This window comes from Phaethon aethereus (assembly GCF_964289735.1).
Source record: "Phaethon aethereus genome assembly, chromosome: 9".
Lineage (NCBI taxonomy): Eukaryota > Metazoa > Chordata > Aves > Phaethontiformes > Phaethontidae > Phaethon > Phaethon aethereus.
The window spans coordinates 559,595-584,179 of NC_138585.1; the positions used below are offsets into that span (position 1 = coordinate 559,595).

The 24,585-nt window shown below is 46.7% G+C and overlaps 2 protein-coding genes across 3 annotated transcripts; both read left to right on the forward strand.

Moving 5' to 3' along the window:
- Window positions 1-553: 553 nt before the first annotated feature.
- On the forward strand, window positions 554-4,075 carry LOC309408060 (small ubiquitin-related modifier 3; the record flags this gene model as incomplete). 2 transcript variants are annotated; one of them, XM_082003772.1, is made up of 4 exons in its annotated part: window positions 554-574; window positions 947-1,075; window positions 2,730-2,801; window positions 3,453-4,075. In XM_082003772.1, the coding sequence occupies 4 exons, from the start codon at window positions 554-556 to the stop codon at window positions 3,513-3,515; spliced, it is 285 nt and encodes a 94-aa protein (XP_081859898.1). In that variant the 3' UTR covers window positions 3,516-4,075. The 2 variants fall into 2 exon arrangements, with proteins under 2 accessions (XP_081859898.1, XP_081859899.1); XM_082003773.1 differs by lacking the exon at window positions 2,730-2,801.
- Window positions 4,076-5,443: 1,368 nt separating this feature from the next.
- UBE2G2 (ubiquitin conjugating enzyme E2 G2) lies at window positions 5,444-24,138 on the forward strand (the record flags this gene model as incomplete). Its single annotated transcript, XM_082003541.1, has 6 exons — window positions 5,444-5,486; window positions 12,970-13,005; window positions 13,093-13,138; window positions 18,753-18,871; window positions 21,939-22,079; window positions 24,026-24,138. The coding sequence occupies 6 exons, from the start codon at window positions 5,444-5,446 to the stop codon at window positions 24,136-24,138; spliced, it is 498 nt and encodes a 165-aa protein (XP_081859667.1).
- Window positions 24,139-24,585: the final 447 nt, after the last annotated feature.

The following is a 24,585-nucleotide window of genomic DNA, read 5'->3' on the forward strand; positions in this document are numbered from 1 at the left end:
GCCGGAGGCCGAGCCGGGCAGGGCCATGCCGAGAGGCTCCTGGACAGGCCCAGAGCGGAGACCAAGGCCGGGCTGTGCTTTGGGGCTGGAAGGTGTCTGGTCCTCCCCCATCATCCGCCCGCTCCCGCAGCAGACACCGCCGCCCCGGGCATGCGGGTAGGCCGCGGCCTCCGCCCCCGCGCGCCGTTCTGAGCGCCCGGGCGGGCGGTGCACGGCGCCCCCGTGCGGCTCGGCGGGGACTCCGGCCCCATTGGCCCCGCCCCGCGGCCCGAGGCGTTTCCTGTTCCCCGTGACGCACTTTCCAGAGCCGCCAGGGGCGGGGCGCGCGGTCGCCTTCCCCACCCCCCGGCCGCTACCAGACGCCTCTCACGTGATGAGGCCGGAGCAGCCAATGGGCGCGCGGGACGGCTGGCGCGGCAGCGGAGCGGGGGCGGGGCCGAGGCGCGCGCTCTAGCGGGCGACAGGCGGCGGCGGCGGGAGCCGAGCGCGCGGGCCGCTCCCTCAGCGCGCGCGCGCCGTCCCCTCCCCTCCCCCCCGCCCCGTCCCCGCCGCCATGTCGGAGGAGAAGCCCAAGGTGAGAGCGGCGGCGCTGGGGCAGCCGCGGCGTGGCGAGGCTCCACGGGTGGTGTGTCGGGGGGGGAGAGGCCTCTCCGCTGGGCCCTGTGGGGCAGGGCTGCCGGTAGGGCCCCGCCCCGCCCGGCGGCGTGCGGCGGCCAAGATGGCGGCGTGGGCCGGGCCGGGCCAGGTCGCGGCGGGAGGAGGTGGCGGCGGCGCGGCCCCGCGGAGCCCCGTTCCCCCGCCGCCTCGGGGGAGAGCGCCCCGCAGGCAGCGGCCCCGCCGCCCTCCAGTCGGATGCCAGCCGCTGCGGCCTGCCGGCAGCTCGCCGGGAACCCCGGCTCGCCTGGCCGGGCTCTGAACCCGTTTATTTCTCCCGTTCTTCATTCAGGAAGGTGTGAAAACGGAGAACGATCACATCAACCTGAAAGTGGCGGGGCAGGACGGCTCCGTGGTGCAGTTCAAAATCAAGCGGCACACCCCGCTGAGCAAGCTCATGAAGGCCTACTGCGAGCGGCAGGTAGCTGCAGGCGCGCCCACCCTCCCTGGGGAGCGGTTCTGGGGGTGGCGGAACCCTACCCGCTTTCCTGTCTGCAAACGTGCAAAATGCCGACGCCCTGGGGCGCAGGTATCCGGGCGTGTGGGAGAGCGAGGCCTCGGGATGCTGCCGGCTCTGAAGCGTTACGAGCTGTTCTCTCCAGTTCATGAAAGCTGCGTATTCCTCCTCAGGTGTTGCTAGAGCTGTAAAAACGTCCTGTGGCAGCGTTACCAAAACCTCTTGCAGTTTGGATCCTGGCTCTGAGACCAATTCAACTCTGAAGTTTTAGCCTCGTAACCCCCCTGTTCTGTCATCTCTAAAAACTTTTTGAACTTTACACAGCGTGTGTTTTCCATTTGGAAAACAGCACAAAGCGAATTCTATGCCACGACTTTTCGTTGTGTGATTTTTATTCCTCCTCCTGTTGCCTGCCGCGCTGCTGGGACTGCTGTATTCCGCGGGCGGTGGCCAGCCACTTGGTGTTGGAGGCCATTCCTTGGTGCTGCCCTGAGCTGAACGGAAGAGGGATTGATACCTGCAGCCCAGTTCCTGAGCTGGCAGCCCTCGGTGCCCGTGCTTCTATGCTGTCTCAGGTGGCACAGAGTGGAGGGTGGGGATGAGAGTGGCTTTCGGAAGCAGAGTCAGATTTTGTTTTCCTGTGTTTCCCCTTGTCCATTACTTGCATGCTCCTTTCTTCACTTATTTGAACCTTACACTCTGCCCTGCCCCGTGCCTGGTGTAACATAAGGCCTCTTGGATTGGGAACGGTATCTTTAGAGAGGTGCGGGGAGCTTTTTGCATTCATGTGGCTCTGTGTGTGACTGGAAGTGTGAGTCACGCGGGGATTTCGAAGGATTTTAGAGGGCAAAGTGAAGACCTCAATCCCTGAGGCAGGGAGTAAAGACTGCCTCATGAGATTAAACACTGTCAGAACAGGATTCAGTCATGAATTCAATTCAGGTTTTAAGGGCAACGTTAACTTGCTAACGTTAGACCCTACCATTTTTCTAATAAACCTTGCAAGTAAAAATCTGCATCAAGTCCTGCAAGTTCTTTTTTTCCTCAAAACATGTTCTTCATGGTTCCTTTTTTCATCAGAAGAACTAGAACTGGGAGAAGATGCCTGGCATGAGTGAAAACTTGTCTTAACTGTGGGTAGTCGGTGCTGATAGCTAGATACACAAAAAGTAGTTTTTTCAGTTTTTTTTTAAATGTTTTCCTTCGAGTCATCTTAATCAATTGTTACTTCTCTAACTGCATGAGAAACAATTGCTGCTCCTTCCTGCCATGTCCTCTGAGGCTCTATGAAATGGTGTATTGATTGATCTCTTCTTTAAATACCTTTGTAAATTAACTTTGGATATTTGTGCCTTGCAGAGCAGGATCAGAACCACATGCCAAACCTGCACCTGTGGTTCCATATAGAGTCCTTGCTGCGACAGCAGTGCAGCGGGATGTCGCTCAAACATCTCTGCTTCCTCAATTTCTGTAGCAAGATGCGCTAAGTTTCCTGCCTGGTTAAATCTTTTGAGTCTTAATTTTCTTAATATTTGTTCTGACACTAAATCCGTAAATGTTTTGTTTGGCTTTGGAAACCAAAGTGTGGTTTCTCACATTAATTGCTTTAAACTTGCAGGGCTTGTCAATGAGGCAGATTAGATTCAGATTTGATGGACAACCAATTAATGAGACAGACACACCTGCACAGGTATGAAAAATACTTTTACTGCAAATTACTATATAAATATTTTGATGTCTGCATCAGCTCAAAGGGGTTTGAAATCAAAATGATTCTGAAATAGTTGCTGTAAGTTTAACACATGCCAGATAATTTGGTTGGGGGGGATTTTTTTTTTTTTCCCCTTAATGTTTTCACTGTTTTGGGGGGAGGAAAATGTGGAAGAGCGTCATTGCTGAACAAGCTGGTGCTAGAGTGGAAGGGACCCCTGGCAAGTGCTGGTGTTTTCGGCTCTATCCTGCTTATGCATGAGCCTCTTCGGAGCTGGTACCAAAGCTGCAGGCTGCAGCTGCCGTCGGTGTCGGCACTGCTGCGAACGTGGGGGATTTCTTGGGCTGGCAAGGACCGGAGGAGGTGCGTGGCTGGGGGAGATTCGTGGTGGAAGCTGCTAAACTGCTGAGCTCAGTCTGACTGACAAGCGTGCTTCTGGAACCCATTTCGGTGTCGGTGATATCCGATGGAGTGCCCACTCTGGAGTGACTGATGGAAAGTGTTTCATGTGTTAATTAAAATTACACCTTAAGTGCTCTAGTACTGGTACTGGTTAGGAGTAGAGCGCCAAGTGCTTTTGTAACCATGTGAAATTATTTAAGTCTTGTATTTTCTGTATTGCTCTAACAGCTGGAGATGGAAGATGAAGACACTATCGATGTGTTCCAACAGCAGACAGGTGGAGTGTGTTAAGACGTGCCGTCCTTTTGAGAAGAGGAGTTTAAGGATCCTCGTCACACCTCACTCTCTCATCTGTCCTTGGATTTGCTATTAAATAGTAAACAAATGAACATGCCAATCACATGGGATTCTTCTAAACTTTAGAGGACATTTACCAAAATTGCTTGTTGTCTTTGACGTACTGCGTGTGCAAGTCAAAACAGTATCTGCAGGGATTAATCTATATCTTAAATTGGGTGAATTTGATTTAAGTTCAGATTAAGTAATATGCATTGTCTCTCTGCTGTTATCTTTTTTCTTTTTTTTCTTTAAGCCTGTGGCCTAAGTATTCATCCATGTGTTAGGACATGGAGTGTTCATTCCTGGCTCTTGCTGGTCTTGCCCCTCTGTTTAATTCTAATCATGTAAATAATTCAGTATATTTTCATGCCAGTTGTGAGCGTAAAAGTTTTTTCTTTTAAGATACGCCTAAGAGCAGGAAAAGAGATGCCGATTTTAAGTTTTTAGCACGTGTTGCAAACACAGTTACTTCAGAAGCATTAAGCCTATGACACAAGGCTGGTACATGCAGATACAATGCTTAGGATAGAGTTGAAGTTTAAAATATTGCGCATTTACATGTGCTTTGTCATATTATGATAAAGTTGTCTGAAATATACTTTTTTAATGCAGAAATGAGATTTGTCCTGAATTATTGTCAGAACTGGAGTTAGCAGAGCAGCTGGTCTAAAAACTAACGCTCGTGATGGAGCAGCAGTATTTTTTTGTTGTGCAAGCTCAGAAAAAGAGAAGGCCGTCGCTGCAGCTTCAGCTGTTTGCTGGGCGATGGACAGAATCTGTCACCTTTCTCCTGCTCCCTTTAGTACATCTCTCTTTCTCGGTGGGTACTAGACGTGTGCGGCCTCAGTTTCTTTTCAAGACTTGTTTTTGATAGATAAACTTCATAGATGAGGGGAAAAAAAGCACTTTTAGATGTCACCAAGCTGTATGTTCAGAAAATCTGTCAACCTGGTGAGCAAGGAAAGAAACGTGTACGTGTGTTCAAAAAAATAGCAATCTGCTTTACTGCCTCCCAAAACTTACTGAATTTTAAATGTGTTTGCGTGATGGGTTTGAGCTCTGCGTGAAGTGAGGAGTCTCTTCCAGAGGGATTTTTACAAAGGCCATCGTGTTGTCCCTCGGTAGGTTGTCCGCTGCTCCTCCATGGGATCATTACCTGCCTTTTCTGTTTATCCGACCTGTGAGGCCACGTTCGATCACCTCCCGCTTGCTGGAAAGGCCCGTATTTTCTTTTCAATTTTCTTGTATATGGGCTGGGGCGGGACGTCGCAGGGATCTCCTTGTTCATTCACCGATTTGTACATTTATTTGTTGTCCTTCACTATTGTATACAGTAAATATAGTTTGGTACTCCGTCTCCTGCCTTACGCTTCGTGCGGCCGCGCTCCCCTCGGCTTGATCTTCCCTTTCCTGGTGGGGAAGTGCATATGGCGGCGGCGCTTCCGACGTCCACCTTGGACACAGACGTGAGGCAGCAGCAGTACCTGGCCGGGTATAAATCCCCGGGGTATCCGCCGCAGCCCCTGGTTAGCAGCAAATCCCTGGGGGATTTTGCCACATGATACAACTTTTTGCACTGTCTCTCTCTCTCTCTCTCTCCCCCCCTTCTCCCCCGCGGAGCAGCTGTGGTTTCTCCGTGCCTGCAGCCGCTTTCCTGAAGGATCGCCACCAGGACTGGCTACTTCCAGTGATGAACCTCCCGCCTTAATTACTGCTGCCCGCAGGGCGCCCGGCGCTGCGCAGGGCGGGCGCCGCTCTGCGCATGCGCGGCGCGCCCGGCGCTGGGAGGACCGGGCGCGCACCATAGAGGGGGAGCAGCAGGCCGCCGTCCTCTCTAGCCGCCCGGCCGGAAGCGGCGGCGGGAGCGGCGGGGCCGCGCCATGGCGGGGACGGCGCTCAAGCGGCTGATGGCCGAGTACAAGCGTGAGTTGGGGGAGCGGCGGGGTCGGGCACTGCTTGGTCTTCACCCTCCGCTGTCCCTCCTGACGGGATCCGTCTTAGAGCCCGCGGGGCGGCGGGGCAGGCCGCGGGCCTCCTCCCCTCCACCCGGCGACCTCCCTACGCCAGGCCGGGAGGTTTCCCTCCGTCTCCACGGTTTCCCAGCCCCCGCCGGCTGCTCCGCTAGGCCTGTAGAGCTCTCCCCACAGAGACACCCGGCGCGGCGGGTTGGGGGATTTCGGTGTCTTTGAAGTGGGGCTGCAGAAGAGGGGAGTCATGGATGGCACCGCTTCCCTCTTCCAGGTTGTTCTCCCTTCCCCGTTGCTGTAGGGAAACCATCCTGCGCACCGAGGGGCGGTTTGTGCATGGTTGCCACGTCTGGGTGCACGGGGAGCTTAGTCGGGGTGGGTGGGGAGGGCTGAGAATCCTGGGCAAGTGGCCAATTCTTTTTATTGTTTTTTTTTTCCCGGTAAAATTTTTCAGGTGGAACAAAATGCAGCCACGGAAGCCTCTGTTGCAGAGTTTTATTACCTCAAAGATAATTAGAGGTGTTTGTCAAGACCTTAAGGGAAGCGTGGTGGTTAGTAGCAGCATTTAAACTCGAATTTAGTGATCAGTGACATAGACTTATTTGTTTAAAAACCTGCGTGAGGTGTGACTCGCAGGGGGTGGTGAGTGCTGATCTTCACCAGCCCCTCCACCCCTGCCAGGGAGCAGGGACCTGCTGCTGCAGGCTAGGTCCCTCTGGGATATCCCGTTTCTCCCAGGATGGTTGATCTGCTCTGAAGGTGCCTTTATTTGGCAAGACTTTTTTTGTTTGTTTATCCAGTTGCTTTTGGTCTCTGATGTTTTGGCTTTTATTTAAGGCAAGGAAGTAGAATGCAGGAAAAAACAAAAAGCGTTTGGTTGGGGAAGGATGGCGTTAGGCTGTAAGAACCGGCCTCCTGCTTCTGTGGAGGTCATTTGCAGAGTTCCTGAGGTCGTCCAGGGACGAGGAGCTGTTTCTCACTTTACTGTCATTTAGTGGAAGGTTGTAAAAAAAAAAAAAAAAAAAAAATAGAGAGTATCTATAGACACATGTTTCCTGCCAATCCCGTGTGTATTCCTAGGCCACTCTACAGAGCACAGATCTCTAAGCTGAACCGTCAGGCAGATGTTTGTGAGGGCCAGGGCTGGCCTGGGGCCGCCTGCTGCTCCGGAAGCTGCTCGGGGCGGTGAGTGAGCCCCGCCAAAGCGGTTGTGCGGTGAAGCTTGTGCTGACAGCGTGTCCTAGAAACCTGTGGTTTTCTATTGTAATCCAGAAGCACTGACCCGAAAGGCGGCTGCAAGAAGATTTGACTCTGCTTTTATGTGTTCTTCTACCTAAATCCCCTTAGTCCCAAAAGGCGGTTTTGGTCCTTCTTTTTTGTTGAGAAACTCTGAAATCTTACTAGATTGTTTTGTATGGATGAATTCTCTAATAAAAAGTGGTATTAAATAGCATCAGAAAGAATTTGGCTTAATGCTACCAGCAGATGTTACGTGAATCTTCTCTGTATGGTTTCCCAGGGTAACACCATGAACCAAGATAACGTCTTGTTTGTGATTGTCCTTTGTAAATACTTTCCCGACTCTGGGAAAACATAGCGTTGTAAAAAATGAATGTAATCTACAATGACTAAGTGTACAGTGCTTTGGCTTCTGGAGACCTGAGTTACAGAAGTGCAGTACGCCATACTTTTTTGTTTCTGTGTCTGCCTGGATTACGCTGTGCTATGTGTGCATTTCCAGGGTGGTTATTTTCCTTTAGTGTGTGCTTTCATCAAACTTTGCTACAAAACCCAGTGTCAAGCCTGAATTATAACCCTTCCCCAGTGTTTCGCAAAAGATTGGGCGGTTGTAGCTCTTCAGAAGCTGTTTTGCCCTGTAGAAATTTTCAGCAAAAGTTATTTTGAAAAATAAAAATAGTTCCTAGTTGTAGGTTTTTTTGCAGAAAAAGAGAAAGTCCTGACTGGGGACAGGGCTGTGGCCTGAGCTTCAGCTTTGCACGAACTTTCAGCTCCCTTCTGGTGATGCGTGTTCCTGACGTATGTCCCTGGTGCTGGTGTAAGCACTGCATGGCCCTGGGTGAATGCGAGTCTGGAGATGGCTTTAAATGACCCCTTCCTCCTGGCTGCACACCTTGGATAAAATCTTGTATGTATCTCTGTATATATTTGTGCACACAATTTTTTTTTTCTTTAATTTTCTTCTTTCTCCTTCTCTATCTCTTCCCTTTAGTTACTTCTAGTCATAACAGAGATGTTTGGCAGTCAGTGCCTTGCTGGTGGGTGTATTTTGTTTACCAGACTTCTAATTCTTTCTTTTTTTTTTTTTTTTTTTGTTTTGGTCTTTGATTTTTCTCTGCATATGTGTATGTGCATGTTTAAATCTTTAAATAAAGGTTTATCCTTACTTTATGTGAAAAACGGTTGATGTTGTGAGGAGTTTCTACCTGTTGGAGCCCAAATACGTTATTCCATTTTGGGAGAGGCAGTGAAATTGCACTGTTTTCCCTCCCTTGTGGAGAAGGAAGGGAAGGTAGCTGTGGGCAGCCAGATGTGATGGATTTATTTTTTGTCCTCATTTAGATCTTTGTTTGCATGTTTGAAGTGTGATGACTTTTTGCTGTCTCATACTAATTCAAGTATTTTTCTACTCTGCCAGAACTAATTTAGATGAAATTAAAAAAAAAAAAAAAATCAAATAAAGGGCATAATTTCTGTTAGAGCGTATGTTTTCATATGCTAGCTTTAGAATAGTATTAAAGCCTGAAATTAGTTTCTCAATAGCAGCTTATGTTTGTGAGAGTTAAGAGATGGAAACCTTCTTTTTCTACTTTTACTGTTTCCTGACTGCATGATCCTGAAGATGTTTTGTTGCTGGCTGAATTTTAAAATCTAAAATGGGTTACTTTGAAAGTATTAGGTCAAATCTGTAGAGATGCAGGAATCGTAGTGCCTAGTTGTATGCGCTGTATTTCATTTCTGGTAGAAACGGGCAATAGAGCAATGGATTATAATGCCGATAGGTATCACTGGAAGTGCCGTCAGGTTAAAAATACACGATTGACATTCATTCTGAGATTTCAGAATTCACAGGAAAAATACACCTTTGTTGCAGAGAACAGAATCTGGCAGCACTTCAGTGGGTGCTTCCTGTCCTTATTGCTTGGAGAGAGCTTGTGTGGAGCCGGAAGAAAACTCCCACTGCAGCAGTGTGGGTTGTGATGAGCTGCTTTCTCTGGGAGGAAGAGCGGGATGAATGCTTGCGGTAGGCCTCTGCAGCTGTCCTTGTTAAACCTGCTTTGAAAATGCTCTTCCCTAAGCATACCAGTTAGGAAGTATCTCAGATACGCACTGCGGCACGTATCTGTGTGAGCTCAAACTGCCTTATGCCGATCGGATGCTACATCAGAGAAGAGAGAAGAAAACAGAATTTCTGGCAGAGTAGAAGGAACAAGGTTCTGGTTTCAAGCATCTCGGTCCAGATGCTGTCAGATACTGAAGCCCTTAATATTTCCTGAGTCTTGTGCATTTAATCACCTTGGAGATATGCTAAATTGATACAGTTTTTAGGAAGCATACTGTTGAACCCTTCTAAGCACGCGATCAATTTTTTTGTTAACCTCTTCAACAGGGAGATATGTTTTCAGTTCTCCTCCTTTTGGCCAAGGCGTAATGGGCCTATAATGACTCCGTAATGAGCAATGAAGTGAAAAGGGAGGCATTGTGCGCACCCAAATCTGCCCCAAGTTCCTCATAGCCTTACACTTCACCAGCGTCAGCTCCACTTCATTCAGTCTTGGCTTACAAACAAAGCTTTAAGTACAAGCTGGGACTTAGTTGTGTTTGGATTTGGAAGCAAATCCCCTGACCGCGTGCAGCAAAACCGCCCTGCAGACCAAACAGGATGCCTCGTGGAGGATGCGAAGATGGAAACAGCTCCAAATGCTCTGCAGTGCTTAAGGGAGACAGTGCTCTGAATCAGCCGGTGGGCTGCGGCACCATGGGTTCCTCCAACATGCAGCCAACACATGTGTCAGGGTAGAGAGCTCTCCACAAACCCCCAGACCCTGGGGCACTCTGAAGTGGTTGTGGTTATGCATAAGTGACCTGGTGCCTTCCCTTCCAGCAGCAGCTGCCAGCCTCAGCTTCTTGTGACTCTGCTGCTCCTCTGTTTTCTGCAGAGACTTTTCTTGGTCTTCGCCTTTACCTATTTCAAAACTGACTTCTTTTCTGGCTTTCTGTTTTATCCTTTTTCTTCCATGTTGACTGCTTGTCCTTCTGCTTCCTGGAATCCCTTAGTAGGACATTGCTGCTCGTGTGCTTGCTCCATAGGAACCCTGAAGGCTTGCCTGGCAGTAGGGTACTCCATGGGTGCGTCGGGAGGCTACTTTATCCCGCGGCTCCTGCTGATGTGTAAAACTACCAGCACAGGAAGGTGGTGGCCTGGCTCTGCGTGCCCCAAAGAGGTTGTCTGCCTGCTGGTAGTGGGGGGAAGTCATGATGCTTTGCAGAACGGGGGCTACACCACAGCTCCAGGTAGGGGTGACGAAGCTGCGGTACCAGCATGGCAGGAGGGCCCCTCTGTGTCTGACTGCTCCATTCCCACCTCAGTTGTCCCATGGATTGCAAGGTTCCACTCTTTGGAGACTTTTTCCTGGACACACAGTCACCAGTCAGCCATGGGCAAGGAGCTGCTGTACCAAGGGCTCCTGCGAAGTCTTTCTGCTGATCTCGCCCCATGGAAAAAGGGGATCGAGGGAGGCGGCTCTCAGTTTGTGCAAGCTGCCTCTCTCAAGTAGCTGGTATAGCTTCAGGATCTGTGTTTCCCTCGTCAGCACCTTGTGTGGGATGCTGCCCACAGCACGGGCAGAGGCTTCGGCTCCTTGTTACTGCTGGGAGGTGGTGTGTGCAGGAACAGAAACGGCATGTGGGTGTTTGAGACCGTCGGGTGGTGGTGGCTGGGGTGTGGGTGTGTGCTGCCACGCTGCTGTTGCTGGTGGACAGGCAAGAGGACAGCATGGTGTGGCGCCTGCAGAGGGGTAGAGCTTTCCTTGGGAAAGCTTTAAACCGTGGGCGGGGGGGGTTGTCTTGCAGGCCAGGAGGCCAAACTTAGGCTAGCCAGAAGTTGCCCCCAGGCTGGATGCCATGGAGAGCAGAGGGTGGGCTGTTTCATCTGATGGGCTCCTGTTGTGCCACGCGACTTGCTCAGGAGGGCAGCTGCAGAGGGAGAGCGGTGTGGGAGACTGTTTGGACTAGCTAACTTGTCAAAGTCGTTCTGCAGTGAAAGGTTAAAATGGATGCTCTGGTCACATGCTTTTTGCTGCTTGCTTTAAAATAATTGGAAAATATGCCCCCTGACATTCCATTAAAGTGACCCTATATCGGAGGCTGTGGTAAGACTGAAGCAGCTGATGCTGTGTCAGCTACTGGCGATTCATGCTGTGTAGCTACTGAAAGCTGTGGTCCTCGTTTCCCTTTGAACAGCTCTAGAGAAATCACAGGGTAGGATGTGACCATCCACCTGGAAAAGGGGATTTTCCTTCCTCAGTGACCAGGTGTAGTAGCAGCCACTCAAAATCAAAGCTCACGTGTCCCTGTGCTGCCCAGTTACCGCTTTGCCTGATCCTTAAGGATGGATACCTCTTTCACCTGTCTCCGAGGGGAGAGCAGAGCAAGGTGAAGTAGAGACTTGAACCTCCATCCTTGTAAAGCCCCCTTGCGCGGCGGGGTTTGGCTCTTGCTTCCTGTTACCCTGTTTTTTCTTGGGTTTGTAGAGCTTTACAGCACACCTCTGCATGGCTGGGACGTGCAGGTGCTTCCACTGGGCAGTTGTAAAGGCTGCCAGGCTTTTCAGTATCAGAGGGCTTTTCTTCTTAGAGAGAGCCACAAGATGGAGCAAAATGATTCCAGGAGCTATGGGGTTTGAGATCTCCCTCTTTCTGTCTAAAAACATCAACAAGAAAAGCTGTTAGAGACCCACTATCAAGCTGGAAAAACCTGCTCCTTAACGTCAGGATGTCGTGGGAAACCATAACGCTGAGTTTCAATCTGCTGCTGTGCTTTTGAACTTCAGTTGGAGAGGTCTGTGCCAAAGTTAATGGCAGTCTGAGTGAACTGAGGAGTTTTGCTCTTTCCTGTCAGCGTATCTCAACACGTTTTTGAGTCCAACAGTAGCTGTGCTGTTTTAAGGCAAAAATCCATGCGCTGTTTTGTGCAGCACTACCCACAGTTTTCACGTATAGCCCAACAGAAATTAGGTCAAGCATCTAGTTTGTTTGTTTGTGACTTCCCATATTCCCTGGGTCCGCATTCGTGCTTGTTTGCGTGCGTGGGAATGCACGTGACCTATCTTGCGGCTGTGTTTTGTGTGTTACAGGCCACTAGTAGTCCATGGGCGATTGGTTAGGAAGCACTGCTAGATAAGCAGCTCACAGCCCTTACTTAAGTTGGCCTAATTACTGTCACCTCCTCCTATCTGACACCCTTGGACTGTTGCCTCCTGCTACCAGCCCTGCTGGCTGCCCCACATCTCAGAGCAGTGGGGCTGCTCTTCAGCCCCTCAGGGACTGCAGGTCCACTGGTTGCCTGTGTACGGCTGAACTTTGCCTTGTAGCTGCTACCAAACTGCAGGACTTTGGAAACTGGAAGTTGAGAGTCGTTGCACTTGATAGCAGAAAAAGTGGTTATTACTTTTTCAGTGCACAGAGTGCTGGGCTTCAGCAGGCTTGAAATAAGATACTGATGCTGAAGGTTATTGTACGCGTTGGGAATTGTACCAGTGTCCTACAGAAAGTGAGGGTTGATGGGTCCGAACCTGTTGTGCGCAGTTGTGGCTACTTTATGTGCGTGAAAAAAGCAGCAGCAATTTTCCAGGCCAAGCAGGGGGGAGTCAGATTGAATTCAATGAACAGAGCCTCTTGGCAAATCTCTCTTGCTTCTGCTTCTCCGACTTTTTGCATTGTTTTGGGTTTTGTATTGAAGTGCTGTCAAGTCTGAATTGGTGCAGAGATGTTACAGGGATACAACCTGTTTTCAGGCTGTTGAGTTTGTATCTGCAGATGCCACAGCGCTCCAAGCGGAAAGCGTTACCCATGCTTTGTGGAAAGAGTTTTATTTTTTTTCTTCCTTCTCAGTTTTAAATTCTTCCTCTGGGAATACTAGTTTTGGGAGCCTGAAAACGCACAAAATGCCAAATAATTTTGCCTAGAAACCTGTCTTGCATGAAGAAGTAAAATTGTCAGCAGCGAGATACTGTGACTTACGGATGTGGAGTTTTGCCTAGTAAAGCATGGCCAGAAGATTCCTCCCATGGTGTCCTCAGGCTTTTTTCCAAGGGTGTTTGCTGGTGAGGCCTCTGTGCTAAGCCATGGCCACCCAAACGCTAGCCGAAATGCTTGGGCTTGTAGGTCACATTAACCTTCCTTATGTTTTTGTTTTTACAGAGCTGACCCTGAACCCACCAGAAGGGATAGTAGCAGGTGAGGAGCTGAGCAGGATTTGTGCACTGTGAAGTTGTAGCCTTGCGTTTGGGTAGTGCTAAGCATTGTTTTGTTTTTTCTTAATAGGTCCCATGAATGAAGAGAACTTCTTTGAATGGGAAGCTCTGATTATGTGAGTTAATACTGTTTTGTATCTGAAATCAGCACTTGCGTGCTATGATTAGCTTCTAGGAGAACAAGAATGTAAAAAAAATAATACCAGGTCTGCATAATGTCGACCTTGGCCTTCCTTTGTCTGGGAACTACTTCTCTGACCCAGATAAGGAGTTATATTTGGAATTTAAACAGTATGACGGAGGCAGCATTAGTATTTAAGTGATCATTTGTTGTACAGGTGTCATAATAATAGGCAACGTTTGGCATAAGTAACTTGCAGATTTGACAGGAATCCTTATTTGGGCTCGCTTGGATATACGTTGCATATACAAACACTGTAGGAAACAGTGAATTGCTTGTCGGTCACACTAACCTGCTGGAAACATTAGTCAACTCCAAATACAGGACAGGTTTTTCTCATGTTTTAAGTGGAGCAAAATACACAGATTGTTACTGGTAGGAGAAAAAAAATCACTGTCTAAAATTAGTTTACTTACTATTCAATTTTTACTAGAAAAATGGAAGGGGATTGATTTGAGAAAGTATAAAAAAAAAATCTTCTGAAATTCTGTACACTTCATGAATTGGCTGATGTTGTAAAGATGTTGGGTGCAGTGATGCCATGTAGAAAGCTCTTCTGTTGGTGAATAGCTCTGATCACTACCTGTTGTGTTTGGGGGGTGACAAAGACTTTGTTACAAAGCTGTGTCCTCCCCCTTCCACTCCCAAACTGATGGATACGCTTGTTCATGGCAAAACTTGCCCTGAAAAGGCAAAATCTTCTTGCCCAGCATCTTACCAGTTGTCTTCTCTATTGCTTGTACTCTCTTACTCATGCTGTAACCTTCTTTTGGAAGTTTGAGTACCTGGAATAACTAGTGATTTTTACAAAATAAAGTTCTAAAGTGGTAGGGCAGAGGAAGAGAGACCTTTGTCACTCAGGTCTGACAATTTACAGGTCTGAAAATTCTGTAGCAAATGTTACAGAATTAAAAGTTAAAGAAGCTCCAAACTGCTAAGTCTGACTTGAAGCTGATGGCCTGTTGTTAGGGTAGATCCAGGCTCTGTATTTCAGGATTCCTTTAGTAAGTGTTGGTGATTTCGTCTCCTTCAGCCAGGGCCCAGGGGTCTCGGAGGACACCGGGGGCAGCAGGCGGTGGCCATGGCCCTGTTCACAGCATGCCTGCTGTGCTCTTGTCGGGTTTTCACTGCAGCCACCAGTGCTCATTGATGAAATTCTCAACTAACGTGGGTGACAGAATTCTCCTAGCTCGGTTTGCTTGAAGTATGTTGTCTAGGGATGAAAAACAAGATTTCTGTCTCTTGGGATCAGGCACACAATCAATCCAAAAGCGTCCTGAGCTGCAGCATATCACCTATTCCACACAAGCTGGCTGTGTGGGTGATCCTACTTTATGGCAAGTGTGAGCCTCCGAGTTATTTTAGGTCTTGGTAAATGCAGATTTGGATTACCACTGCTTGTTTGCTGATTGCTATGAAGAGTTGGCAAATGCCTCTGCTTATGTGCAGCAATTTATCCTGTGATGAACAGGTTGTACCTTCTGGTAGCTCAGTCCCCTGAAAATAAACACTTAGCATGGAAATAGGTAGTTTGTTTCCTGACACCAAAGATTTTGGCTGCAGTGTCTTACGCTCTCTCTTTCTGTGAGTGGGAATAGTTATCATTCTTCTGAAACATGCGCTTTGTCATGTACCAAGTTTCAGTTCAGACAGCTGTATGTTGCTTGGAGTGTAGAAATCCCAGAGGATTTAACGCACTACTTGGAAGGTGGAAGGAAATTCCTGCCTATTGGTACTTTCTGGTAGCAGAGATGGTGTGGTTGAGTAGAGCTTTCATGGGCGACACACAGAAGTACTTTTGAATTTGATTCATTGCCTAGAAAATACTTTCTCTGATGTTTCCCATAACAAATTCTTAAACAACAGAGGAGCCGCTTGCAGACTTGAAAGCCCTTGAAAGTGCTGAGTGTTGAGCTTCAGGTCTTTGTCAGTGTAAAATGAGAGGTGGAGGTGCTTTAATTTTGGTTTCTGTATTGTGTGTGTGTCATAATAAAATTATATTTTAAGATCTGCTAAATTCTGAAGCTGCGGTACAATAGAAACATGTTTACACTAAACATGTTTGGTTACTTTCAACTCTTTACGAAACTCTATTAGTAGAAGTGTTTGCATACATTTGGAAAGCAAGCTAAATGACTTGTTTATATTTGTCTGTGATAATCTTCTCAAATGTTTTGTAATCTCAAATGTGCTGTGTGAGATTCTGCGAATGAAAGAAGTGCAGATGAGGAAATTAAGTAAAGTTGGCTTCAAATTTTTATGCAGATGAAGTGCAAAAGGTAAGTAAGTAGCATAGATGAAGAGAACAGAATACTGTTTTCCTTCACCCAATTTATATAAAGCTAGAGCACATGTAATGGCAAATAAATGCAAAAAAAAATGAGACCTAAGAGAGAAAAGACATCACCCATTTGTCAATTCAGAGGTGGGCTGGGTAATGCTACACAGATTGATGTAAGAGCTTGGCTCAGAGATACAATAATGCCTTTTAAAATAATGGTGGTAATAATTTGTATTTCTGGCGTTCTTGCCTGCAGCAGCAGTGCTGGATAAATGTTAAACATATCAAAGTTAAGGCTGTATTGACATGTCAGAATACAACGGTTCTTAGGCTCCCAAAGTGAGTGTAATGGATCCAGAACTGAAAATACAACGGGATAATCTTTCTGAACAGTGGAGGTTTGGAGCCTGGCGCAAAGTGCACCCTTTTGATAAAACATCAAACAGTAGCTGAATTGGAGTATTTATGAAAGCCAAATCTTTGCAATGAGGTGACTTATTCCTGATGGGAAATAGCCCCAGCATGTCAAGAGAGTTTACCATAATGCCGCTCAATTCCGTAGCGCTGTGTGAGGTCCAACAGGCTGCGTTGTGTTGTGCAAGCTCGTGTATGCAACGTTTCAGGACCAAGTTTTGCCCTCTCTGGTTGGCATATGCAAGTGTGTTGCTATTAAAGTTTATCCCCAAAAGACACAAAACTGCGTAACTGTTAAGAACTCCATTATACTGTTTAGTTTTCAAGCAATCTTTAGGCTGAATTGAAGTCAACCTATCAAAAACCTGTCTAGAAAGGTAATTAGATCTATAATTGATGGCTTATGATGTTTGTTTAGCATGGAATTCCCCTTTTTGGCATCTGATGACTGTGTTTTGGTCTTTTTCCAGCATCTTTTTACAAATAAGAAGCCATTCACGAATGTATGTGAAGCTACGATTATAGAATTAGTTGTCCTTGTCAATGTACTTTTCCCTCCTATTTTGGCAGATACCCGCCCTCCTTTTCTTCTTGCCTGGGGACCTCATGGAGTTCAGGGTTTCTTATTTTTGTGCTATGTCTTATGTCAACATAGTTGTTCGTAACATCTCTCACACAGCTAAACTTGTCTGGCAAGTCATTTAATGCCGTATAATGGCTGGAGGAGAACTGATGTCTGCTCCTCAGTGCTTTAGGGGAGTCTGTAGAGTGGCACCATGCACAGAAAAAGACACAGAGACTGCCCGCTTTGCAAGCTGTAAAGAGTCTGAGGTGGAGCAGGCTTAGGACAAGGTTTTTCTTGGAGTTTTATGCCTCAAGCCTGCGCAGAATGAGCGCCTTGTGCGTGCACGCGGTTAGCGATAGCAAGCGCTTTGTCTTTCCCGGGGTATGGGTGCTGCTTAAGGCACCTGGCCTGTCGACTCGGTGCTCTTTGCTCAGTGGGATGAGTGCCACCACTGCGTGGTCTGGCTGTTTCCTGGAGGAACCCTAACCAAGTGTTGGGTAGTCTGGACTTCAGCTAGCGTAGCAGCTCAGACGAGATCATAGCGTAGTGCATGGAGGCCTTGAATGTGGTGTACTTTGAAATCTTTGCAGGGCAGGTGGTGTGATTGCAAAAGGTGCTGTGCTCTTTGCCTCTCTGGCTCTGCCGATGTCCTTTTTGAACTGAAAGTGCTGCTGTCAAGTTTAAATGTTGCAGCCTCCTGAGTGTTTTGTAGTTGCAAATGCTGTCTTGGATTAACTTTAGTAATTTTTTTGAAGTTGATCCTGGCAGCAATGAATGGCTAAAACAAAAGCATTTTGCTCACATAATGCAGGGCCTAAAATGGAGCATGTTGGGTGAACATATTTGACAGAAGAGCCCTTAAGGCTGCGTGTTTGCTCTCAAAACAGAACATAAGACTCCCACCAGCTTTTCAATGCGTGTATGTACATACTCTTAGAAGTTCAACAATAAGCCTTCAAAATGCAGCTGGAATTAAAATGTTCATGAAAAAATGCATTCAGTTTACTCTCAGATGTGAATTGAATCCTGACTAAATTTAGGGGCCAGAAAGGGAACAAAATGGTTGAGATGGTTTAGCTTTCATTCTTGCAGTATGTTGATGCATTTCTCTAATCTTACCTGCCAGTGTGAATATTCAGGTTTAAATCACATAGTTCTTGTGTTTATCTACCAGACAAGTCTTTTGAATCTCAAAGTTTGAGAGTGAGCCTCCTAGGGCTTTAGGTTTTGCTGGTCTCAATTTTTAATTTTTCTGTATGTTACCAATTGCAGTCTTAGTTATTTGGAGTCCTTGAACTTTTATGTTCTTTCTGTCATGGAGAATGTGAATTGTGAGGAGGAGGCATGAATATATTCTTAAACCTTACTTGCCCGACAGTATAACCCTTGTTTGAAGAGCTTTTTACTAAATACACAAGGCTTCCTTGGCTAAGATTTTCAGTGATGAAGCTTGTTTTGTGATCCTTCCAATCAAGGGAGCTCATGTTTGTGTTACAGCTTCCAGATGGTTCATAAAGTTTGAATAAATCATGTCTAATACACTTTTTTGCTCACCTCCCAAAACTGTTTTTTGTAGGGAGGGTAAAATAGTTGTCTTTATGTTCTTGACTTGATTGCACTTTGAACTAGATGATGAACACAATAAGGAAATGTTTCTACAAGAACCCCGATGAAGCCATTTGTTCTCCACGTGTACTTGAGGGAGTGCAAACTAAATTCCTTAAGTCTGCAAAGAAACGTTGTTGTCCTGCATCTAGCTATTGTGGTCCCTGAGCTGTGTTTTTATTTTTACAAAACATTGCTGTGTGTTTTGCATCAGATAGTGATAAGTGTTCATGTGTGGTTATGCTTGATACTGGCAGTTTGAATCTCCATGGGTTCTATAAATTATTTTTGAGGTACAGCATTTGACATCTCCATCTTGTGCAGCATAACAGTATCTTCAAAGGCACAGGAGTCCCACACCTGCCTCTGCTTTCTCTTGACGTGCAGACGCTCAAATCCTGGAACATGCCTTGGAGCCAGATACTCCAATTATATCCAGACACACCCTGCTAATTAAGCAGTGTTGTGACCTTCCTAGTAATTTAGTGTGCAAGCTTTGATTTCCCCCTTCCCTCCCAAACCCTCTATTTGGATTTAAGCTTGGGAGGTGTGGGGTAAGAGTGCGTTAACTCTTTGTTTTCTGGAGAAGATGATATAATCCAAACCTCAAATGTCTCGTTACCGAAGAATTTTGGGGAAAGAACTGTTTAAAACTCTGGTGAATAGCTTTTTCTCTCATTCTAGGGGTCCTGAAGATACCTGTTTTGAGTATGGGGTTTTCCCTGCTATTCTGAGCTTTCCACTCGACTACCCACTAAGTCCTCCGAAGATGAGGTTCACGTGTGAGATGTTCCATCCGAACAGTGAGTCTGATGCAGCAGGATATACAGGGGAGTGGGTTGATTTGGCACCTTAAAAACAAACTTTTGCAGCAGGAGAGCTGGCACCCTTACCAAGGGTGGTTCTCTCCCTTTCCAACCTTGAGTAGGCAGTAGGAGTGTCAGCTGTCCAGCAATTTTGCCCTGTCTTAGGGTCACTTTATCACATTATTCCCTATATACCTTTTGGTCATAAACAGTCCAGTAAAGATTCCAACAATGTCACTGCCTTCAGGATCACTCCAGGAATACTTGTAACTATTGTATAAATAGTCTAAAGATAAATCCTCTGTACATGATGTGAAATTTGGTGAATTAATACAGGCTCTCTCCAGTCTTGCTCTGTGGCTTGTATTTCAGTAGTTTAGTGTTATTTTAAAGGGTGAAAATTGGTTCATATTCACCAAAGTGTGGCTGCAGCTTTATTAGGCAGCGTGGCTTTTTCCCCATCCATTCATGGGTTTAGTAGCATTTGTGATGATGTCTTTTGGAAATAGAGAATGCTCTGTCCAAGAAGATTGCAGGTATTTTAATATTAAGACTTTGGCCTTTTCTCTGCAATTCTGATGGTGACAATATTATCTTAAGACTTTTCAGTGGAAGTAATTGAAGTAACAACAAGTACAGCTAACAAGTTTGAGCCTTGGACGGGTAAAAACCTTAAAGCCCCCTTTTGCAGCCTGGAGCACTACTTTCTGGAGTCAGGCTTGGCATTATTTGTAAAATTGTTGCTTATGACATCTGCTAAATCAACATGGATTGTGTAAAGATTGTTTATCATCGCCCAGATTTGATGGGCTGGATCTGTATTTGAGGCTATTAGGTCTCTGCCACTTGAAAGCAATAAAAGGAAAATGCTGCCCTTCTGCCTAGTGTTTCCTTCCCAGTGGATGTACCTGCACTTCCATAACACAAGTCTTAGTCTCAGCTGGGAATTGATTTATTTCATCCTATTCCGACGAATTTTGCAATTTCTTGAAGTTCTTCTGTTCTTCCCTTCTTGAAGCACTGCTGATGCAGATTCTTGCCTATTTCATCCACATCTTTTTGTTCTCCTGTGGAAGACGCACCTGCATGTCACAGTGTAGAACTGTGCAGACATACCCAACGCAGTGTGGCATCACCGCAGAAGCTCTGCTGTCTGCAGCAGTGCAGCATTTGGCACCTGGAAGCAGTGTGGCTGCATCGGCACCTTGCTCCAGCTGGACTAATTTACCCAGACTTTTTGAGAGACTGGTTTTCGTGAGCAAATCTGTGTCCATGCAGTATTCCACAGCTCCAGTTGCGGCCTTGGCGTGAGGTTTGCTGCCTGCAGCTGCTTTGTGTGCAGCATAGCCAGGAGGAGTGGGATGTGGAGAAGCACAAACTGCCTGACTCTCATGTGTTACAGAGTGACTCTACACATGGGTGCTTCCTCCGTGGGGTTAGCGGAACATACTGGGTGGTCAGCCTAGCTCTTTAAAGTCCCGTGACTCTGGGTTATGTTAATCTAAAGTTGAGATCACCTAAAGTAGACACTTGAATCTTTCTTCTCAGCTGGGATTGTGATGGTCGTCTTATACCCAGAAAGGCTGTAGAAGTGGGTGGCTGCGCTGTGCGTGTTCTGTTTCATTAAGTGCGTACTCAGCCACCTGTGAGGAATTGCAAAGAAAACGTTTAAAAAGCCCGCTGTTTTCCCTTATCTTCGCACTTTGCATTATGTACAGGGGGAATTGAGACACCACAGAACTATCTTCTCTTAAAATAAAATTACGTTCATGGATGCTGTGGTGAAGATAACTTCAAAGTAGCAATGAACGGCAAGTCTTGCATTAGCACTTAGTGACAAAGTGGGCAGATGCCTACGTCTTCCTGGAATCAGCCTTTGCTGTCTTGACTGTGCCACTGTGGCCAGCTGTTTTAAATGAAGCACTGCATAAAAACATTAGGGTAACTTACAAGTGAAATACCTTCTACCAGTGTGTTCCTAACTTGCAAGGAGAAGTGCTGATTCAGCACGTGCTGTTTTCATCTCTTCCAGCTACGGCTAGACCAGCTCCATCCACAGCCTGGGGCTGCAGGAGGGGATGGAAATAAAAGTCTTCCAAAGCGCTTATGTGTTGCAGGCTTGTGCAGACATTAGCTGGGCGAATGGAAGGAACTGGAAATGAGCACAACTGCTTCCAGCGGTCATTCCCTCTTTTTGTTTTGTCTTGTTTTCCTGGCAATGGCACAGCTCTGGTCACCTGAGGAGTAGAAGCACTGAAAGTACTGGGCTAAAACTGTCATTCCTTGGGAAGCTGCAGAATGGTGCTAAAGCAGTGTTTTGAACTCCATCCTCTTCAACTTTTCTTTGACCTTATTATCAAGTCAGTGGAGTCCAGTGTCTGTGAAGATGACTTGTACTGTTGCAGATGCTTTGCTTATGCTGAAGGTGGGAGGGGAAGATGCCTGTATCCTTAATTGACCAGTTACCTTGTTTCCATGCATTTTACTGCAGCTCAGCTTAAAGCAAAATCAAAAAAAGTAGTGTGAACTCTTCTGGTTGCACTTCAGTAATGTTCAAAATAAGATGAATTATGTTGTTTGTAAGCATACTGCTTTCCCCTCCTAGTTGCAGCAGAGCAAGTTTGCTTAATTCTTTTTACAGCCATGGTCCAGTGGAGGACTCCAACGTGCATTCAGTGCTGTGTGACTGTTACCCTTTGATTTAAGTAGGACTGGTTACCTTCTTGGAGCTGTGTCTATGCATAAATACTTGCCTTGTTCCATCAGGCTGCATCTCTTATTTTTTCCATGGAGCCTGTCACTGGTTATTAAATGACACAAGTGTTCCCAGCAGGCTTCTGTTGGGGCAGGATGACCCAAGTTTGCTAGATTTGCTTAGAGGAAATTTTTGCTAGATTTTTGTCTTTCGGATTTTGTGTCCTCTTGCCTTTGGAAGAGGAAATTTAAAACTGGGTTTAGCTTCAGTCATATGAAGGCCAAGTCCAAACATTCATCTGTGCTAAAGATCTGGAGAGGACAACTGTTTCCACTGAGTAATGATCAATCCCCTGTACTTCTTGCACAGTTTACCCAGATGGGAGAGTTTGCATCTCTATTCTTCATGCTCCTGGGGATGATCCCATGGGATATGAGAGCAGCGCTGAGAGGTGGAGTCCTGTGCAGAGTGTGGAAAAGATCCTCTTGTCGGTTGTTAGCATGCTGGCAGGTAAGGACTGCTGTTCTATTAGCAGTAGCTCAGATAGCAGTTACTGAGTTAGCTAGAGCTGCTTCTTGCTGTTTGATTTAAGTGAGCAAAGAACACAGAAGGCTGCTCAGCAGCAACCACAGTTCTTAAAGCCCAAGTCTTTGTTTATTAATAGACCAGTTCTCTGAAAATAATTGAAAAAAGTAAGTCTGAGTTAGTAAATGAGTGTTTCCAGCTTTGTGAGCGACTGCACTGCTTTACTTCCAGGACAGCAGCAACCGAGCAGATGGTGATGGGTCAGGTGGGTGCGGAGGCTCAGCCTGTTCCCCACTCCTGCACAAAGCCTGTGCTCTGTCTTCGTATTCGCTATGATGTCTGTTCAGCTCTCGCGGGTCTTAAAGCTGTTGATTACAGCCTGTGTTGGATTTGGCTTTAGCAGCTGAAGGATTACCAGCCAGATCTAACCAGTATGGTAAATTGGAGTCCATGGCCCCTGTGATTCACAAGCCAGCACCCACTGTTTCTGTGTGTTATTTACTAGCCTGGGAACGTACCCCATTCTGCCATCTCTGGTTCAGAGGAAGGCTTTTTGAGAAGAGCAGCGGGGTGAAAAACTTTTTGTGCAGCTTTTTAAATGGCTTTCCCTAAATCCAGTAAGGGCTGTGGATCAGCTCTGTCAGGTACAGCTCCCTGAAAGATGGATCCTTTTCCACATCGTGGAAAAAGCCAGTTCAGTGAAAAGGGCCAAGCTGTGTCCCTTAGAACCTGTTTTGAATGGTAAAAGATTTTAGATGGTTTAGAAGCAGCTAAGTTGATCAAAGAGCAAGCAACAGATTCTTTACATGGGACCATTTTAGCCTCAGAATAGTCAGAATAGCCTCAGAATAGTACTCTTGGGAAACTGTGCAGACAAACTACCTCACTGGGTTTCCCAGGGCCTCCAAGAACATGGTTTGTGGTGCAGTCTTACCTAGACCAGGTAGCGTGGGAGTCACCTGGTCTCTCCTGTTCTCTGCCTGTGCATCCTGTTTTCCCATGGCTTTTGGAGGAATTAGTCTAAAACATCAGTGGCCAGCTTCTTCCAGGCTGCTGGCAAACCCTGGGCTCTGGCTCTGCAGAGAGCGTAAGCCCAAGTTTACCAAACTGCACCTGGTTTTTATGGGCGGACCATCAGCATTGTGTTGAGAAAGACATGAGCCCAAGACATCTGCCAGGAACTTGACTGGGGTGGATTTGGACTAGAGTGTGAAGCAAAATGGGTAGAGTATGTTCTGTCTTAGTAACTTGTGTCATCCCGTGACAGTTGTCCCACTGTATGCTGACCACAAACCTGATAAATGCCGTGTTTCAGTTTACCTCTCTACAAAATGAAGTGTTGGAGTCACGGGCTTAATGTACTTTGTAAAGCACTCTGAAATCCTTGGATAAAAGATGTTGCAGAAATGAAAGCATTCTATGGGTTTTCTTGGTTTGTTTTGTTGTTTTTTAATAGAACAAGCCATCCCAAAGAGTGACAGAGCCTGTTTGGGTGGCCTGGTCGGGAGGGCTTTGTGTCTCTAAAGCCGCAGAACCAAAAAAAACATTTTGCAGGGAGCAGTGTGCAATTTTAAAAACCTTTGACGGCACTGGTGATGCCGCATTGCGTTGTTCCATGTGCATGCTTGGGGCTCAACTGCTGAGAGCATAAACAAAAGAAAGTCTTGCTCCTCTGCCACTTGTTTCTTACCTAAACTCAACCTTGCTGTGATATTCTTTTGCGATCAGTTAAATCAGAACCATTTGGGAACCCAGCAGCTGTCATTGGATTTTCTTTAGTGGTGTTTCTGTAGTCCCAGAAGGGACTTCCCAGCAGGGGAAGTGTGCCAGAGCCATGGGGGAGTGGCAGTACAGAGGCATTACTGAAGAAGCGAGAGGGTCTTGCTCCATTGCCTGCCTCCCCACCTATCTTTCAGTCTTTCTCGTTTCAGAGCCAAATGATGAAAGCGGAGCCAATGTAGATGCCTCCAAGATGTGGCGGGAAGACAGAGAACAATTTAACAAAATCGCCAAGCAGATTGTGCAGAAGTCACTTGGACTTTAAGCTCACAAAAAGACTCAAGTGTTTTGTATTTCTCTCCACCTGAAAATGAGCAGTGCTCAGTGCTGGTACCAAAAAGGAAAACTCTGCAAAACTATTGGCCTAGTTCTTATCGTCCATTATTTATTTACCATCTCTTTTATTCTTCCACTGCTCCAGAGAAGCCTCTAGTTCACTCACTAAATTGCGTGGAAAAGGGATTTAATACTAGGGAAAAATATAGAGACAGTTCTGTTTCAAAGGCTGCTTGTTGCTACCTCACTTCGTGGAAAGCTTGGAGACTTGGCAATCTGCAGCCCGTCTTCGCCAATCTGCTGTTTGAGAACAGAGCTGGTCTGGATCACCTGCTGGAAGAATTAGTTGTATGTTTTCATAGGTAGCATTGCATCTGGAGCACCAGTAGACGGGAAATAATCTGTCAATTTTATGATACTTGCTATGTTAAGGACA